We start from the raw sequence: 20,206 nt of genomic DNA, 5'->3' as shown, positions 1-20,206 counted from the left end.
ACCGCCCCTGAGGAGGTGCCTGGCGGGGAGCCCCGGCCCGCCCCGCCGCCGCTGCCGAGCGGGCCCCGGCCCCCCGGCGCCCTGCTGCCCCGCTGCCGGCCGAGGCGGGGCGGCAGCCCGCGGCGCCAGCCCCTTTTCAGCACAGGGCTGGGCTCTGGGCTCTGGGCTCTCCTGCCCGGCTGGCTGGGGCCTGGAGCTTTCCCTCAGGCCAGCGGCAGTCGACTCCCGTCACCGCAGCAGCGCCCGGTGCGGGAAGGCGGGTTGTGTTCTGTCTAACTTCGTTCCCCTGCGCAGTAAATAGAGCAGCACACCTCGGGATGGGGTTACACGCGCACATCGGGCCACGGAAAGTTCTGTGCTCCAGGGCGGCTCTTGGAGGATAGTAACAAGCCACACAGAAACACTGTGCGTGAAGAGGAAGCGTGACACTCCTGGCCAGGTAGAGCCAGTGAGGGGAGCAGGCGAGACACTTTCTTAACTACCTCCCGCAGGCGAGCTGGCTGCTGCGGGCCGGGGACTGCTGCGGGCCGGGGGCCCTGCAGCCTGGAGGAGCGGGGCTGGCACCCTGCCCCTTGCTCCTGTCAGTTCTCGCCAGGCCTGGTGCCTTTTGAGGCTGCTTTAAAAACGGAGCTCTGAGCCTTCCTGGTTTTAGGAAGTTGCTGCGTTGCTTGGAGCACGTGTTGCACGTACTCCTTGGAACATCTGCATTGGCAGCTGGCTCTGTTTAAAAAGACAGGCAGCTGACTCCAGCCAGAGTGCACAAAGCAGTACAAACAGAAACGGGGTGGGGGGGTGGGAAATATGCTTGCTGGGTTGGCATAGCTGCAGAATGTAAACAGAGCTGTCAAATAGGGCCAGTCTGAGTCCAGCAGTATAAACAATGATGCATTCATGATTTCCAGCATGCAACCCCCCCTTTATTTTAGAATGGAGAGACCTAACTTCATTAAAATGAGAAACTTGCAATTTTTTAAATTCTAGGTTGAGTCAGACCTCGGTCTGATGGTGAGGAGCTGAACACTCTTGCTGTGGCTTCTGGCTTAGAATCTTGAGGCTGCTAAAGATTTATCAGGGGCTTTGTCCAGGCCTGCAAAGTACTGAAGAAATCTAAAGTAAAAGTCTGTTTTCTTTTTTTTTTTTTATTTAAGGAAACTGGCAGCTTTGCAGACAGAAGCTGCCTGGAGTCACCATCTTAGGGAAAACTAGTATTTCCTTGGATTGTTGCCTGTAGTGCATCTTTTGAGCATGACGACTACTCTGCCTGGTAATTATGAGGGAATTCCTAATCTGGGGAGTGGGAGCAGAAACAAAGGTGCTTTGAACACATTAAAGAATATTCTCAGTGAACAAATAGTAACAGTAGTTCTTTGCCAGGATACTGTTGTGAAGCGTGGAGGATATTAGCTAGCTACAGTGTGGCTCTTCTAACGTGCTTATGTTTTTCTCCTCTAAGATCATACTTTCTTCGTTTTATTTTGATAATCTGAGTTCTGTAACATCTGTAATTTATGTTAAAGGGGTGGTTTACAGAAAACAGCAGTCTTGGACCTTAGAATTTTACACAGCCATCTTTTTTATTAAAACTGAGCTCTGCACTGAGGGAGGCTTCTATGTTATCCCAGTGCTTTGATGATGCCCTGTATGTATGTTTCTGGCTGTGTATTCCATAGTCCCAGTGCAGCTAAGCTATACATATTGCATTGACAGTGTCTTTCTTTCTTATCTCAACGTACATGCCACACCATCGCTTGGCATGCATCCTTCACTTTTTATGCCTCTGCTAAACTACCCAGCACTGCTGCTTTCTCCCTGACACCTTACCTTCCTGTTGTAACGTGTGCTCCATGGGCCAGGCCCAAGTGTGGCTGAGGACTTGGCGCCTCTTTCAGTGATGGCTTTGGTAGTATACTGCAGTGTAGCTTTCCATCTACTTAATGTCTTACAGAACAGTATGTAACATTTCTACAGCCTCTGTGATTCTCCGAGCTCTTTGCAGACAGGTAAACATTACTGTTCACACCTTACAAGAGGCAAAATAAGTAATCTCTTAATGTTGCTTTCAGTGATGGAAGTTGGGTTTATTTATACACAGTGCCTAAAAATGGCACTGTCACTTCTAGGTATTTGCTTCAGTAGAGATAATGTGTTGCTCAAGGCCTCAGGTAAGGTGTGCCCGTGGTAGCTCCTCAGCTGGTGTTGGGCAGGCTCAGAGGGTTTCCCTGCATCTAAGTCTTACTGCAGTATAAAAATGACCCTAAACCCAATTTAAAAAAACAAACAAACAAACAAAACCCCCCAAAACCCCAAACGAACAAAAAACACAGTGCAATTTTATGAGACAGGTTTGTTCTGCCTGTGCTCAAAGTTATGGAGAATAAACTAGAAAAAGATGCATGCGTAACTCATCAGGGCTAGAGCAAGAAAACCCAGCACAAGGACAAAGAGAACAATGTAAGGCTTTAAGATGCATATATGGTCACAGAAAAAGTTAGTATAGGAAACAAGACTGCAGCAGATTTTGGGTTTGCTGAGGAAAGCTATGAGGTGAGATGGCAGGTGGGACGGAGGTGTTTCGTAAGGGCTTCCAGTTTCCAGAGCTGTGCAGAACCCATTTGTTTTGTTTTTTTCACACTTAATGACCGTGTCAACCCGATGCAGCCCAGCGCCGACTAAAGCCGGGCAGAAGGCGAGCCCCCTGCCCCTACACAGCGCCCGTTTGCCCAAGGCGTGTTTCTGCCGCCGCACCCCCCGGTGTCCCCCGGCTGTGGCTGCAGCCCCCCGGCCCCGCAGCTCCCCGGTCGCAGGGCGTGCTGCACTCCACGGTCCCGGTGAAGGTCCCGCAGCGCCGGGATCACGGCCCAGCCGCTCCGCTGCCCAAGCCTCGAGCCCCGCGTCCCCCCGACCGGCCCAGCCGCTGCCCCTCCTGCGGGGCCGGGGGAGGAGCCGCCGCCCCCGCTTCCTCCGCCCGCCGCCGGGCGGGGCTGGTGCGTGGCACAGGCTCGGCAGCCCCCAGCCCCGCAGAGCCGGCTGCCGCCGAGGCGCGTCCGTCCCGCAGGCAGCGGGGCCCGGGCCGGGAGGCCGCTCCCATGGTGCCGCCGGCGGCGCTGCTGCCCTGGGCGCTGCTGGCGCTGCTCGCGGCGCCGGGCGGCGGCGCCTCCGGGCAGGAAGGTAAGGGGGGGGGACCCGCCGGGGGCGCTGCCCGCGCCGAGATCGGGGCCGCGGCGTGCGGAGCCCCGGCGGTGGGAGGCGGCGGGGGGCGGGGGGGGCTGTCCTCGCACATGCGGCCGGAGCTCCCCATGCCCCGGCGCCGGGCCGCGGGCACCGTCCATCCCCGTCCCCGCCGTGCGCCCCACCGGGCCAGCCCCTCCTGCTGTGGACTTGCCCAGCGGCTGATCCCGGGCTGCCCGCGCTGTGACCCGAGCTCCGGGCGCCCCTCAAGCACCGTGGGTCTGTCCCCCAAAGCCGTGGGTGGGCGCTCTGGAGAGCGGCTGTAGGACAACAGAGGGTTAGGGTACCTACAGGGTGTCAGCCAGGCTGACCGAGGGGTTTGCTCCCTGCCGCTCTGCCAAGAAGTTTGAATAATTATCTTTGTCTTCATTAGAGAAGTGGCAATTAAGAGGAGACTTCATCTTGTGACCTAGAATATTTCCCTCCACAATACATGATTCTGTTATAATTACCTTTACTATGTATATTACTTAATAATAATACAGTTAATATGTATCCATGGGAGTGTTGGAGGGGAAGTTCTTCAGCTGTAGTGGCATAACTAAAGCAAAATTGTTTCAGCATTTAGGATAACTATTAGATATGAGTAAGAAATTAATCTCTCTGTGCTGTCCGGCCTTCCTTACATGCCCCAAATCTTCCATGTTTTGGTAATGCTCTACAGCAAATGAGATATGTTGGTTAGGAAGAGGGATCTGGAATTGACTGCTTTCTGAACCCGTCCCTTCTGGCATGGCCTAAAGAAAAAATGCCTTAACTTTTCTGTGGCTCAGCTTCCCCCGAGTAATACGAGAGTAACGATACCTATCTTCTCTCATGTATGTTTTTTTTAGATCTCTGCAAAAGCACTAAAAATAGTTATTTATAGTTAATTGATTCTTAAAAAAACCCCAACTTCTGTAAATGTAAATTGAATATAGAGATTATATTCTCCGCTATTAAATTGCGCACTGATTTATGTTTTTTTGATCCCCCTATTAGTGGTATTTTGTTGAACACTATCTTAACAGGAAGTTGCACAGTAAGATTTCCCAAAGCACAGCCTAGGGATAAATTAATTCCTTGTCCTAAAATGCTGCTGCAGCTGTGCTTTCCATATAAAGTCAGAGCAGAAACAAATAACTATAAATTTTTTTGTTACTGAACTCATCTTGTCACTGATTTTTACTCTTTGTAAAAACTTGGAAGTTCACCCAGTCATTTCACTGTGATATCAGGGTCCCTGTTCCAGCACTGTGTCCTTACACAATCCTTTTCATCTACAGTGCTCAAAAACCCTCACGAAGGTGGCAAATGTCCTCTGTTATCATTCTACAGGTGGAAAAACAGAGGGATAGCAGGACTGGCTCCTTGTTGCATAGCACAGCTAGTGGTACAGTCCAGCTCCCCTGTTCCCTAGTCCAGTGCTTGCTTCCTTAACCACAGTGTGTCCATATTTTGCAGCTATACCACTACTAAATGTATTTATACAATTTGTATTTGTCAGCATGGCCTAAGGAGTCTCTGGGCCCAGGAGGCACAGCTTAATAGAATAGGCTGCCCTTTCTACGTATAAAAAGTAACTGTGCCATGGAAGATAGGGAAGCATACGTAAATCTCCTCTTGGTGTTTTAAAACCTGCTGCATGTGATACTGAAATTAAAAGGGTTTACTGCTCTGTCTCTGGAAATGCCTATCAGCTGCACCAGTGTTCAGCAAAGTCTTTGAGAAAAAGGGGTTAAAAGGGAAGGAGAGGAGGCAGCATAGCTCAGCACAAGCTTCTAGTACTGGAGCGAAGGAATGTCTCTTGGGATGGTAAGCTCTCGCTACTGCAGAGATTTCTCAAACAAACTGAGCTGAATGTCTCTCAGAGTCCTACCCCCACAAACCGAAATGAAAAGGGAATCTGTAAGCTGGAATTCTGCTGGGGAGGATAATTGTCTCCGTGCTGGCTTTTCATGCTCCAGTGAGTTTGCAGGCTGCACGGTGAAACCTATTCTGCAGTAGTATTTCTACTACAGGACACCGCTTTCTGGTCCGCAGTGTGAGCCCTTCGCTCTCCCAGCTTGTCCAGCAAACTTTGGCAGTCATATCATAAACAGTTGGTTGCTTTATTGGGGTGGCAGCGTGAAAATGAATTAGTGATTGATTTAATGTGAGATGCCTGAGAATTCAGCCTGAAATAATTGCATAGCAGTCAGGCTCTTTTCTTTACTACTTTTACCATTATCACGTGCTTTCTCCTCTCCTTTCAGGTACTGGAATTTGATGTTTGTCTTTACATTCCTCTCTGGCAAGCCCACATTTGCCCCCTTCTTCATTGGCAGTATGATCTTCACCTTCTCAGAAACCAAGAGCTCAGAGCTATCTAGCAAAGCTGCCATGGTTTTCTGCATGCCATCGTGTGGCTAGATACTTTAATGGGTTTAACACATTCCCTGAGGTGATACATATATTTTATTCATTTGTTTGCACCCTCTGAGTGGACAGGACTCAAGGAACTGGAGTGTGCTGGAGGAGCTGGATTAGGACTGCACTTCATAGGTCTAAAAATCTGCCTTTAAAGACAGCACAGATGCAGGATTTGTATTCTTTTATTTATCAATGTCTTTCCCTGCCTGTGTGAATGTCTAACAAAATACAATTAGAGCTGGCTATTGCTTTCTATTGACTAGTCTCAATCTCTCCTCTCTTTTTATTCTAATGCAGGTAAAGGATTTTAGGAATTTCCTTGGAAGCATCTGCTTTCTTCCTAACTTGGAGTGTTACACTTATTTTTTTATTTTTGCTGCCTTTGACAGGTCTATCTAGGACTCCAGCTCCTAGATCCTTCCTCTCTTAAGATCAGACAGACTATCAGTTTGGGTACATTAGGAAGATGCATCTGGTACATCCATTGAAAAAAAAAAAAAAAAAAAAAGATTGTTCCAAAAGAAGTCTGCTCAAGCCAAGAAAATGTGCTTTCAGTTTTTCCTGGTATTTTCTGATGTTAAAATCAGATGGCCAGGATTTGCATTTAAGCACTGTTGCCAGAGCCTATACAAATGCCTTCTTCAGCAAAAGTGGTAAGATGAAGTATAGCATTTAATCATTAAAATGAAGAAACCAGAGCTTCCACATGAAAGTCATACTCCAGTGGTACTATAGAGAAACTTCTGAGAGAGAACTTCAGGATTTAGCTTTGTCATTTTTAAGGGACTGGAAATAAAAAGCAAGTTTGGGAGGAGAATGTAAATGAAAGTTATGGCAGAATTAAATTCACATTGTGCATGTATGAAAAAAATCTGGAAAACACCTCAGGAATGCAGTAGAAAATTGGAGCAGCCATGGAGAAAGAATAATAATATTCAGTCTAATTTTGGTCTTCCCTACCCCCAGTCAATGCTGAGTGACTAAAAAGCAACTCTGTGGGGAACAGGAAGCCAATTGCACTAAATGGATGACTTCCAAATGGGCATTTCTTAGTAGTTCTATTTTTTAAAGTTTAATTTCCTTCATACTCTATGTGAGAGAAGAGAATTATAGCTTTCAATAGCAGGGCAAAAAAGCACTTAAAACATTATGTTTTCTTTTTCTAGCTCATAACTCAGGTAATGAAATCGTGTCTTATAATCTCTCATTTTATACCCGGGACCAAGCTCTCACCTATGCTGCAAAGGAACAATCTTTCTTACGCTGCAATTAGTTTTTTTGAGACTTTGAAACTATCAATCCCCACCTTGGCTCAGTATCTGATAGTGAAGCTTCTTCATTAGGTACAGAACAGCTGGTTGTGAAAACAGCACATGTTGAATGTGTCTCTTGTGCTTTCTCATACAGAAAGCCTGCTGATTCTTACTGTTGCCACCAAGCAGACTGAGGGATTCCAGCGCTTTAGAAGATCAGCCCAATTCTTCAACTACAAAGTCCAGGTGATGGCTAACAACCTTAGTGGTGATTGGTCAAAGGGAATTTTGAAGTGTAGAATGGATAAGATTTGGCCACAAACTTGATTAAATAAAAGCTCAAGAGAGAGTATACCTACTTAGCTGGCTGAAAAATACTGCAACTGGGGCATTTCTGCAGCAGTCTTATCCCGAGCGTTGGCTTAAGATGAGATCTGTAGCTCCTGCTCAGGGGAGCCCCATGGCACTTTTCCATTGCAATGCCGAAACCCACGAATGTGCTCCTGTTGCTGAGAGTGCTTGGTTACTGTGCTGCATGTTACTCTGACTGTCCATCCCAGGGATGGGATGTTCAGAGGCTGGTGTATATACCTAGTCCATCTGTCCTGATGCTGGATTTTTTATTGTGATTTGCACTGGGAGTTATCAGGACTGGTAAAGTTGTGGGTTCTGGTACTTTTCTGTGACTCTTGCTGGGAAAGTGCCATTGTCAGTAGACCCTGTGCCTGTCGTTCTTTAGGTGCTGGGGCTGGATGAGGAATGGCAGGGTGGAGATGACGAGAACCCAGCAGGAGGTGGGCAGAAGGTCCGTCTCTTGAAATCAGCTTTGAAGCAGTATGCGGATAAGGAAGACTTGATCATCCTTTTCATAGACAGGTAATGGGTTGGAAAGTATTTGCTTTGAACCGAATCATAAGGCTGTTCGGACAGGTACTTACTAAGAAGAAATTAGCTGAGAAATAGATTGCTTTTGGAAGTTGCATCCAGACCTCCTTTCCCCCCCGCCCTGAATTCTCTGCTGTTGTTGCCTGAGAGTTGCTCAGAGCTGCATATGTGGCAGCTGGGAAGGCCTGATCAGAACAGACTGATTCCAACTCTTACATGAAGTTGATAGCGTTACACCTCTTTCTGCCAGGGTGGAATCTGGCTGCCTCTACCTGCAGAGAATGAGCAGACAATTCCTGTGGACCTCAGCAGGCCTTTCTTACCAGAACTATTTGTTTTATAAGGTGAGGCAGGCTACAACACAATCCTGAGAGCCAAGAAGTAGTCTGCCAGAGAAACGTGAAGAGGGAAAAGGACCATTTGGATTCTCAGTGTCTTTTCATATGCCCAGCAACAGGCAGGGCTGGGATCCCTGTATCTGTCTCTAGCTGCCATGGCAGGGAGCTCGCCTTCTGCAGTTCTGAGTGTCTACGTGTGTTTAGAGAAGTTCGGAATGATTAATCTCTGGAATGAGCAACTTTTTCACACACCAAAATGAGTCTGAAGTATGCAAATCCTCTTGCAGAAAATGCAAGTCTCATTCTGGGAGTGTTGCCTGGGAATTAGTTCTACCCAGTACTGAAGAGGTAGTGGCTGGAGTGCAGCATCCAGCCACTAGTGTCCAGCGTATTTGCATCCTGACGATTTGCAGGGAGCATAGTAGGGAGTGGCAGGATGTAAACAGCATGACCTATGGACTTTTTTAATCTGGAAGGGAGTGGCAGAGCAATCTTCCTCCAATAAGTAAAAAGCTGTTACAAACAGTGAGGGCACACGGGCTTCAGGGTTCCAAATGCAGGGAAAGCGAGAAGAGATCAACATGTTTTGCAGCTTGGAAGATTTGTTTTTATCATAAGTGAAAACTTTGTAAAAATAAGCATGGGCAAATGTTTCCCCAAGACAGTGTGGAATCTTCTGCAGTGGGAAGTAACATCTTCCACTCTAGGAATAAGATTTCACTTTAATTAGCTAAAATTATGACAAAAAAATATAGTACTGTGAAGCAGAGATAAGAGAAAGGGATTCCTAAAAAATTAGCTTTTCCTAGAAACTGTTCACAATGACATGTTTCCTGACTCCATTCCTTTCTGTCCCTTTCCTGTCTTTTACTTTAGCTATGATGTACTCTTTGCTTCGGGCCCTGCAGAACTGCTCAAGAAGTTCAAACAAGCCAAGAGCAAGGTGGTCTTCTCAGCAGAGAACTACATCTATCCTGACAGAAAGTTGGAAGCCAAGTACCCTCAGGTGCGAGACGGAAAGCGCTTCCTGGGCTCTGGAGGTAAGGCGCAGAAGAACCTTCTTTCAACTAAAGGCCTTTAGAAGAAATAGCAAGGGACCAGGTGTGGAAAATATCTCTATGGAAGGTGGTGCAAACTGAAGCCCGGTGCATAACTCGCACCTTTTGCAAGACTTTTACCTGCAGGAGGGGACATAGCTGTGAATTGCCTGTAGAGGATAGGAACCTGCTCCTTATGCCTTTTCCCTTTTCAGTGAGACTTGTCATTCAGGGTGTGCGCTTTTCCGATGCTGAAGCTTACAGATTTGCTGCTGGTGTCACTCCATGTTGGGAAGCGCAGTCTGTACATGCCTTTGAAAGCTGGTGTATCTCTGTGGCAACACAGGGTGGAGTGAGACTGCGTGAAAGAAGTGAGAATATCTGTATAGAGGAGTACTTCCCCTTTTGTTGTCTGCATTGAAACACCACTTTTTGCTTATTCCCACAGGCTTCATAGGTTATGCTCCAAACTTGAAGAAGCTTGTGGAGGAGTGGAAAGGACATGATGATGACAGTGACCAGCTCTTCTACACAAATGTCTTCTTGGATCCAGAAAAAAGAGTAGGTGTAGCTAGATTTTGGGGTTAGGAGGAGTTATTTGAGAAACATTGCTGTTAATCCTCTCTGCAATATCCCTGTTGACAGTTAAAAGAAGTTAATCATGTACATATTGACTCTTAATTACTACTCTGCATCCTTACACGGAAAAGGCCAGTAGTGTGTCTAGTTTCCCATTTCCCTTCTGAAAATTTGCATTCTAGCCACACACCCCTGCTTGTTCTGTTACTAGCAGTTTTTATCTTTAAGCTGAAATTGTGAATGGGAAGATAGGTGTCTTAAAAGAAGTCTTACTGGGAACTCATACCAATATATGTATGTACCGATGTTTACAGCTATTAAGTGTGACAGAACTAACCAGCCTCCTCCCAGGGGATGTGGAATCCAGATGTTCAGTGTGTATCTTGCCTGCACAGTGCAGTGCTGACTTAGAGATATCCCACCCAGCACTAAATTACATGTTAGGTAAGGGGTCAGGAGAGGCCTGAGGGGATTTGAGGTGATGCATGGGACAAACTTTCACAGCCTTTTAGGCACCATTGTGCCACAGGACAGGGACCTTAGACATTGCAGCAGGTAGCCCTGCTGGAACAAAGAGGCTATCAAAGGCTCCAGCAGACCTCTCCAGATCCTGGCCGACAAAATCTGTGTCAGCCTGAAGCCTGGAATGGTCCCTGGAAGCAGCACTGCCATTCCAGCACCATGTGGTGCACTGGCCAAATCTTCCAGCCCACAGGGTGATTCTCCTGTTGTCCCTGCCCAGTTGTGCATTACACAGTGCACCCTATCCCTGAGTGACACCACAAATGCATGGGAACTAAGAAGTCGAACTGTAACAGTAAAGGCAAGAGGAAACATTAGAAATAGGGAACTGCTTTCAGACTGATTAGAGAAGGAGTTGCACATTTTTACCAGCAGGGCTGGTAAAAAATTCAGAACAGCTGCACTTTTCTAATTCCCCAAATCTGAATACTGCCCGTGGTATTTTAACATGAACAGTTCCTTTAATGTTCTCATCTGCAGTTCTGGCCCTGTGCCACACAAAGGCTGAGTAATTCACTGACTTGGCATTTGGACAGCGGATGTTAGCACCCTGCTGTCCTTTCCAGTAATCAATTTTAACAGATGCCTGGAGGGACACTGAACTCTGTTAAGTCAGAGCTGGATTTTAGTCTGACAAAAATCCAGTCAGAGTATAACTTGCAGCAGGGGTTAAAAACAAAGTTTGCATGAGCTGGCCTTGCACCCTCACTGTGTTCTGGTTTGACACCAGTACCTGAGACGACACTTGGGCAAGTGCTTGCCCTGTGCATAGATGGCAAGAAACTGTCTTTGCAGCAGATGTTTTTGCTTTCTTGGCTTTCCTGCATATTATACGTGGGTTTTATATGACTGTGCTGAAAGTGTACTTCATTAATGTGCTGTGTAGTATTATTGGCACACCCACAGCAGCTTTAAAATGTGTATTTGCATGGTTTTGCCTAGCCAGGAGTGTTTTAGGCTTCAGACCTTGGAGAGTATGGAAGTGATTGTAGGAATGTGATGTATCTTTGCTCAGCATAGGGACTCTCACGTGTAAAGGATGGATGCCCACTTGTGTTCTAATTAAGGTTATTTATCTCATCCTTTTAAAGGAAAGCATCAACATCAGTCTAGACCAAAGAAGCCGGATCTTCCAAAACCTAAATGGAGCATTAGGTGAGATGGAAGAAGGAAGCTCATTTCTCCTTGGAATGCCACTGCATGTTGACACCAGAAATAAAAGTTGTGGCTGAAAGGATTAAATTTCAGAAATTCCTGTTCCTGCAGAATAAGCTTCAGTAAAATGTCTCTGCCAGGGTTCTTGGATTTATTTGCAATTCCATTGCAACAAACTAGGTTCTCATTTTAATTCCCTCTTCACTTAGGGGAATGCAGGTAGGGTTTTCCATCTTGCACCTCCTTGCCACTTTGATCTCCAAGCATGTCGGATTGCATTAGCCTTGGGGATTGAAACTGGGAGGGACTTTCAATGCAAGTAATAACACACAACCCTGCCTAGGGCTTGTCTGTCGTGCTTCAGAACTGTGTCTGGAATGCCACAGAAGGTGAGGTGCAGCCAGATACTTCCTGTGAGCGCTCACTGACCGTACCAGGCTTCTGACCTGACTTGCCGATGGATTGATTTTGCTAATCGTAGCAAAAGTGACTCTCCTGACACTACTGCCTAATGTTTTCAGTTTATAGTTTTGCGCTACTCCATCATTACTCCAGCCAGGTAAAAAATCATAGTGGCAGTGTAGGTTTGGCTCCTGTGCTCATTATAACAATGGTAGACTGGAGCTTGGATTTTTGCTAGTCTGTTTGAAAGGATTTTGTATGGTTGTGTTAAGGAGACATCTTGGAGGGGTGCAAAGAGAGACAGCAGGGGCATAGGTGAGAAAGGCCTGAGTCCTCTCTGGCCATCTATACCTGTTCCTCACCGCACGATTTGTCAATGCCAGTTTTGAAAGTCTGTTTCAGTGTAGATTCTGCCATTTTGCAGTAGGAGGCATATTTGTTAGCCCAGCAAGCTGCATTCTTTGTCCGCCTTCCCAGCCATCCTGTTACCTCACAGGGTCATTCTGAACATTTTTTTCTCCTTTCTGGATGTGGTCTGTAGCCCTTAAACTACTCGTGCATGGTTATCCGCAACTGTGCTTTCATCTTTCAGCAGTCGCTCAGTAGAAATGAGGCCTTGTGCTGGTAATTGTCAATAAAAGCCTTTCTTTGGTAACATGATGGCAATGTCATTTCCAGATGAGGTAGTTCTGAAGTTTGAAAACTCACGAGTGAGAGCAAGAAACTTGTTGTATGACACTCTGCCTGTGGTGATTCATGGAAATGGACCCACCAAGGTAAGTGGGCGTCCTGAGAGAAAGATTTGGTACGTATTTGTTCAAGGTGACCCTTTAGCCTCGAGTGTGTCAGGTTACTGATCCATATATTCCTGTATATTGACTTTCCCTCTGTGTGTTTATATTTGAGAAACAGTAAGTGGTACAGGTCTCTAGCAGCATGATGGGTCTGGTTCAAAGATCAGCATGTAATTGGACCCTCTGGCTGTCATGCTTTGCAGAATCTTTAGTAAGAATCTAATAAGGTAAATGACGTTCTGATGAAGCGTGCTCTTACACTGGGAGTGGATGCAAAAAATCTCCCCTGCCCTGTAATGCATAACATGGCAAATTGCCTTTTGCAGCTGCAGCTGAACTACCTGGGAAACTACATTCCTCAAATATGGACGTTTGAGACTGGCTGCACTGTGTGTGATGAAGGTCTGCGAAGCCTCACAGGGTTTAAGGTGAGGCTGATGTCTATTCAAAGCTCTCAAGACATGTCTTAGAATTACAATGGGATTTTATGTGTCTGATGTGGTATATGAGCCACCACTTCTCCCTGAATGTAGGATGAAGCATTGCCAATGATTCTGATTGGTATTTTCATCGAGCAGCCCACACCATTCCTCTCCCAGTTTTTCTTGCGGCTTCGTAACCTTCATTACCCAAAGCAACGAATCCAGCTCTTCATTCACAACCATGTAAGTAAAGCTGGCCTGTGGCAGTCTTAGCAAATGCGGGGAAAATGCAGACCTCCTCCTTGTACTCCAGGCATTTTTGCAACCTTTGACTAGACTTCCAGGCTCTGTAGTCCCAGTACTTACCTGCAGTGGCACCTATAAGATAGCTCCATCCAGCTGTAAAGATGTGGAAGTGGGAAGAGCTGTTGCTGTTTTGGTTTGGCATTTTCAAGAACAGGAGGCTGAGCAGCCTGGGATGAGCCTATCTTACCTGTTTTTTTTCTTATTTTTCCTTTGGCATAGGAGCAACATCACTTAAAGCAGGTGGATTCCTTTGTTAAAAAGCACGGCAAAGAATATCTCGCTGTCAAAGTGATTGGACCAGATGATGAGGTGGAGAATGCTGAAGCACGTAACTTGGGCATGTAAGTGAAGAGGCCATACATGATGGCTAGCAGAGTCAGGCTGTCTCCAAACTAGGGCAGTGTGTTTTTTCTGAGCATCTTCACTGTTAAGTGGATGCTTCTCTTCTTTCAGTCACCCTTCTCTCTCAATGTTCCTATCATTTACTCCCTATGTCCATTATATATTGAGAAAAAAAAAAGCTTTGATACCAGTTCCCTTTCTCCAATTTCAGAAACGAAGTTCTCACTGGTCCTTTGCTCTGTTAGAAGCATAGCCTGGTACCTCCCATCCTCATCAAGCACCTCTAGTGCTTGATCACGAAGTCATAGATCACGAAGAATAGGTACCTGTGTCTCTGAAGTGGAGGAGTGTAGTAGTAAAACTGAGAGCTAGTGGCAGAGTATCTTCCTATCTCTGATGAAGAGGTGTGAGTTTGAGCTCAGGTCTGGATTTGGGCCAACAATAAATGGGAACCTCTTCAGTTTGAGCTGAGGGAACAGTTTGCTAAATGTGATGTTGGCTGTGTCTCAGTGTCTGCTATTGGATGCTAGCACTGTGCTAGCCCTCTGGGTTGTTACATTAAACTGAACTTTTCTGAGCACCTGAAGAAGACCTTTAGGCTACAAGGTGAAGGAATCCCTGGTGTTCTGTCCCTTGTCTTGCTGTGTTTTGGGGGGTTTTGGTGTGACTTTTCTTCTTCTTTGGCTATAGGGATTTGTGCAGAAAGGATCCTGACTGTGACTATTACTTTAGCCTGGATGCTGAGATAGTTCTGAAGAACACAGAGACTCTAAGGATCCTGATCGAACAGAACAAGTGAGTTTTTTGGTCTGAGCAATCCTTACTGGTCACCTTTCACACGAGAAATACAGTGAGCTCTTTTATTACTGACATGTGTTAGGCAGTAGGAGAACTGTGTCAGAGATGGAATGTTAGACAAACATGCCTTATTTGGTCTTTTTTTTTACTGTAGTTGTAATCCCTGGATTTTAGGCAGTGGATGTAAATCATTCCTAATTTTGTCTTTATATAGTTGCCAGAACAAATTGGATTCTAGGAGACCTGCTGCAGGGGGCAGTTAGGTAGGAGATTGTGACCATATTTGCCTTTTCTTATGTGGAGTTTTATTCCAACAGAGTTAATGGAAGCAGCAACTCTGTAAGTGAGGGAGAATCGAACTCTTAACGGTCCTGTGGTGTGTAAATCTTTTCTTCCTGTGGTAACATCCTGTCCTGCAATTCCTTTTGCTTTTGTGCTCACAGGCTGGTGATTGCCCCACTGGTAAGCCGTCATGAGAAGTTGTGGTCAAATTTCTGGGGAGCACTGAGCCCTGATGGATACTATGCCCGCTCAGAAGATTATGTGGATGTTGTTCAAAGGCGGAGGGTGTGAGTATGCAAAGAGAGCTTCTTACTGACATAACCCCTCAAATGTTAAGCTTGCTGCAATGCAGTATCATCAAAGTAACTTAACGTCAAAAAAACAGAGAGAACAACTGTCTTTGGATATAGAAGAGGAAAAGAAGTCTGTACACCCATGTGGAAGTGCTCTGTGTCCTCCCCTGAGCAGACAATAACTTACTATGGGCAGATTTTCTTATGATCAGGGTAAGGGTTTGAGAGTCCTGACTCTGCTGAAATCACTTCGTCTTACTCATGTCATGTTTTCCCACCTGTGGATTATAGCTAGTGTCATCCTTAAAATCCTGTAAAGTGCTGTTTAATCTTTATTAGATAGTCTTCATAAAATACCAGGTGATCCTTGAATGGAAGATTCACAAAAAATAATTGTTGGCTCATTCGTACTCTTGAGTGACCCTCTGGTTTTTTTGGCCATTATGTGCAATAAATGCTAGAAATCAGCTTATGCACTTTTGGCTGGTTCAGGTTTCTTTAAATCACTGAAAAAAAATGTGTTGATCTCTCTGGGAAGAGGTTCAAGCCATTAATTATGTCCCTAGCAAAAACACACAGTAGCAATTAATTGCTTTCACAGTGGACTAGCATTTGTGCAGCTTAAAAGCTCTGGGCAATATAAGTGATTTTTCCTAGAATGACAGTTGCTATTGGTACAGTTTCTCCCTACTGTTCTGAGCTGGATCATTCAGGCAAGGCTGGCTCATATGGCAGCCCTGCCTGCCATGCTGGCAAGTCCAGCGGTTTCTCTTTTAGTGGTATTTCAAATTTCGCTCTCCTACCTCTGCGTTTCAGTGGGCTTTGGAATGTTCCCTACATCAGCAGCGTTTACTTGGTTAAAGCCAAGGCTCTGCGATTGGAGCTTGACCAAGGAGATCTCTTTCACAATGGCAAGCTGGATGCTGACATGGCTTTCTGCCACAACGTCCGGAATCAGGTCAGTCAAGGAGAGGGAGGCTGGCAGGGAAGAACTGCGTGCCAGGGTGCAGGTGACAAGATTAAGTAGTTTCAAGGCGTTTGGCTCTGCTGGGGCATGGGACAGGATGAAATGGCATTGTTTAATACTGTGCAGCCTTGGAACTGGGCTTTCTGTCTTACTGTGAAACCACACAGAGCCAGGGACCACTAAATGTGGATAGCATTTTTACTCTTGGACCTCTTCAGAGCTGTTCTAAATGGGGTGGACAGGGTAAGAAGGAAGAACCTAATCTCACAGCAGCAGCTCTGCTGTTTCCAACCCTAGCTGACAAAAGGCACAGAATTACTGCCTATAAACTTTCAAAGTTCGTCATACCCAGGGTGGAAATTATATTGAAGGCCTGCAGGAGAAAGAATGAGTAAATGAACAGCTTGGGCAGAGGCACCATCACTGGAGAACTGTTCAGTGCTTATGTTTCATAGTAGCTTACAAAATGTGAGGCCTTGATTGTTTCCCTCTGTCCTGCAGGGAGTCTTTATGTACCTGACAAATCGGCATGAGTTTGGACACATACTGTCCCTGGAGAATTACCAGACAACTCACCTCCACAATGACCTCTGGCAAATATTCAGCAATCCTGAGGTAAGATAACCTTCATGCTCAGCAGGCTTAGCAATGTGGCCTGTGAACATTTGATGACTAATTTCACTAATAAGGAAGGTCCAGGCTTTGTAGTAGCAATGTCTCTCAGGTGGGATGAGAGCCTAAATCCACAGAATTTAAAGAGACTATGTTTATGTGATTCATAACATCTGGATCTTCAAAGCCTGTGAAATACTGCTGCATGGGAGCCTGGCTTTTCACTGCGTTTTTAACCAGGCCCCACAGAAATGACTGGTTTGCTTATCTTCCAACTGCAGGACTGGAGAGAAAAGTACATCCATGAAAACTACACAGCAGCTCTGAAAGGGAAATTAGTAGAAATGGTAAGAAAACATCACTCTTATCCATTACAATAGGAGGTTAGCATCAGGACAATGCTTGTGTCATAACTTGTCATTCTCAGCAGTTTGGCATGACCTCATAGTCTTTCAAATCCAAGGGAAACGTGACCTTGAAAGTATTTTTAGAGGCAAATCATTCTTCTAGAAGTACATCTTTAAGTGGAAGTGGGGCATATCAATCAGAAGACAAATTTCTGTCCTGAATATTTAGTTACTTTCCACTTAAACTGACTCAATCTACAGTCTGCTTAGTCTTACTCCTTTTGCCTCAAGCAAACACCTGTCCTTGTTTCTGCTGTTCTCACCTGTCTACTTTCTGTAGCCCTGCCCAGATGTTTACTGGTTCCCCATATTCACTGACACTGCCTGTGATGAGCTGGTGGAAGAAATGGAGCATTATGGCCAGTGGTCCACCGGTGACAACACGGTAAGACAGAGCAGGAGCTCTTTGACTTCTGGGTCGTACCATTATCAATGCATGTTTGGTGGCAGCAGTGCCTCCTTTATGGAAGCATTAGATCCCACAGTTAAACCAGGAAACTGGAGGCAATACTCTATTTATTTTCCTGATTAACGCTGTAATTTTGCCCCCATTCTTAAATGTGAATTAATTTTTCAAGTCCTCTTTAGTGTCCTCTAAAGCTACAGTGTTTGGCCCTGCTGATGGTAATATTGTTTACCTTAGCTTTTAATTATTGTTTGAAATGAGTTTTCCATCCTGGAAGTTCTGGTAAATAAACATCATATTTATTTGTAGTTACAAGTGCTTTTCATTCCTGAAGTCCAAGCTTCCCATCCTTACGGGTATTTTCATGATTCTATTCCAGGACAGCAGAATACAAGGAGGATATGAGAATGTCCCAACTATTGACATACACATGAACCAAATTGGCTTTGAAAGAGAATGGTATAAGTTTCTTTTGGACTATATTGCACCCATCACAGAGAAACTGTATCCAGGTTACTATACCAAGGTATGTATACTTTAGCATTAAAACTCGTGGCCAGCTCAGTGCGTCCTCCGGTTGCAACTTTGTGAAAAGGCTGCTAGAATCCCCTAGCAATAGGCATGCAGTTTCCCAGTATGGAGGGACTGACTCTGGAGTACGACATGGGTATATGCATCAGGAAATACGCTATTTCCCTGTGACATTCTCCTGCCTTAATGTTGCCTTCCTCCCTTAGCAGTGGTGTGCAATGTAAATAGATCCCTGCTGTGCAGCTCGGTAGCCATGGACTACTATAGCCGTGTAACAGACATGTTCTTTGTTCTCCTCTCCTGCAGACTCAGTTTGAGCTAGCCTTTGTAGTTCGCTACAAACCTGATGAGCAGCCCTCTCTAATGCCCCATCACGATGCTTCCACCTTTACCATTAACATTGCTTTGAACCGAGTTGGAATAGACTATGAGGTAAGTGTATGCCAGTGTGTCAAGAATTCAGTGTGGCCTCCTGAGCAGTCCAGGCAGCTGAGCACCCTTTCCTTATCCGTATGTGGCTTCTTCACACTAAGGATTGCAATTAATGACTGGGCTAGTGTAGGAAGATTTTTTTGAACACAGCAGAACACAGGAGATTCCCCAAGCACCTCCTCACATTTTTAGAAGGGCTGCCCGGGGAAGGCAGAGACCCTTTCCCTGAGGTGCTTTTACCAAGCTGATGTGCCTCTTGTTCTGTTTATATCAGGGAGGAGGCTGCCGGTTCCTGCGCTACAATTGCTCCATTCGAGCTCCACGGAAAGGCTGGACCCTTATGCATCCAGGACGCCTGACCCACTATCATGAAGGTCTTCCAACCACCAAAGGAACCCGTTATATCGCAGTGTCCTTTCTTGACCCCTAGAGCCATGCTTCACAGGAAGGACCTTTCCCTGGCCCTGCTCACTGCTGACCTTGAGTGGAAACAGGGAATGCTACTGAGTTTCTAAGGCATTGATCAAAGCTATTTTGATATTGATTTTTAATGATATTCTAAGACTCCACTACTGGAAGATGTCCCTCTCTGATACTGCAGGTAATATCTAGGAATGTTGCTGTAGAATTTGAAAGGAGATTTTGTGCCTTCATTTTTGATTCAGCTCCTCATCAGCTGTTTCTTGGAAGTGCGATTTACTTGAACCTTCATTGATTGGTTGGCTTCACAAATATGCTTTCTTGGACTGGAAATCCAGCTTTTTGGAGGCAAGTCACAAGCTCTCTCTCCAAGCAGCTGGAAGCCTGTTTTCATCCACAGCATATACGGGACTGGACATTAGACAATAATTCCTGGGTACTATTCCAAATGTAAACCGATCAGGGAGCTGACTCCAGGAGTCGTAACAGTTAAGTGTCGTACCAGATGAAACTCAGTAATAACAGCCTGAAGATCATCTGATTCCTTACCTCTTTGCAGTTCCTGGAAGCATATCACAAAGCTCAAAGCAGCAGCCGTGGCAATATAGGTGCTTCCAGTTAGCTATAGGAATGTCTGCTAATGATACTTTACCTCTGGGTTTAGACTGAAGAGATGAAAGATAGCCTCCTTATGTAGCTAAAAGCATGTATACCCAGACAAATTCAGACCATGTTGGTATGCACAGATGAAATCTAAGGAAGGGAAGACTTGAGAATAACTAGGTCAGTCAGGAGGGCTTCAGTGCTGATTTGTCTCTGTTCTATCCCACGTTAAGATTGTCAAAAGCTCTAATCAATGTCTGGGTAACAGTCCAGAGGTCCCAGTCCTCTTTGGTGGCCTCATTCCAGTTCTCAGAGATCGTTTTGATAATTTTCTTTGCATCTGAGTGGGCCATCAAAGAGCTGTCCTCTGGTACTTAGAGGAAATCATTATTCAGCATTCCTGTTATTTGAGATTCCAAACCAAAACACTCCACTGCAGACACTTCTCCAGTGGGGTCGAGGCTGATAGAAATGAGTGGTGGGAAAGTGCTGGGAGATTATGGTGAGCTGGTATGTGTAAAAAAAAAAAAAAAAGAATGTGTCTAGAGTAGACCCAGGGTTAGAGAGGGAATGGGGAGAAACCTTTTCTGCGGTTGCCCGTGAGGTACCTGCTCAGCTTATCAGGCACGGCCGTGCTCTGGGTGTTTCACAAGCAGTATATTCACATCATGGCTGTCCTTAGGAAAAAAAATCTTCCTCTCAGTTCTCTGTGTCTCAGCTTCTGCTGTCTAACGGTCAGGGGGCGAGCCCCTTCGCGTGGGACGGTGGCGCTGGGGGCAGCACAGCTGTGGGCATCGGCAG

The 20,206-nt window shown here is 45.8% G+C and overlaps 1 protein-coding gene across 2 annotated transcripts; it reads left to right on the top strand.

The window, feature by feature from the left end:
• The first annotated feature begins 1,148 nt into the window (after positions 1-1,148).
• Positions 1,149-20,107, top strand: PLOD1 (procollagen-lysine,2-oxoglutarate 5-dioxygenase 1). 2 transcript variants are annotated; one of them, XM_055703973.1, is made up of 19 exons: positions 1,149-1,264; positions 7,027-7,118; positions 7,612-7,748; positions 8,972-9,135; positions 9,581-9,693; positions 11,325-11,388; positions 12,469-12,566; positions 12,911-13,012; positions 13,118-13,249; positions 13,532-13,653; positions 14,345-14,449; positions 14,896-15,021; positions 15,844-15,985; positions 16,496-16,609; positions 16,888-16,953; positions 17,294-17,398; positions 17,799-17,945; positions 18,257-18,382; positions 18,657-20,107. In XM_055703973.1, exons 1-19 carry the CDS (start codon positions 1,246-1,248, stop codon positions 18,810-18,812), a joined length of 2,130 nt encoding a protein of 709 aa, XP_055559948.1. In that variant the 5' UTR covers positions 1,149-1,245; the 3' UTR covers positions 18,813-20,107. The 2 variants fall into 2 exon arrangements, with proteins under 2 accessions (XP_055559948.1, XP_055559947.1); XM_055703972.1 differs by lacking the exon at positions 1,149-1,264 and adding an exon at positions 2,974-3,168.
• Positions 20,108-20,206: the final 99 nt, after the last annotated feature.

Source organism: Falco cherrug, chromosome 3 (genome assembly GCF_023634085.1).
Source record: "Falco cherrug isolate bFalChe1 chromosome 3, bFalChe1.pri, whole genome shotgun sequence".
NCBI lineage: Eukaryota > Metazoa > Chordata > Aves > Falconiformes > Falconidae > Falco > Falco cherrug.
The sequence above is the reverse complement of the archived record's forward strand: the minus strand, read 5'-3'. Positions and strand labels throughout refer to the sequence as shown.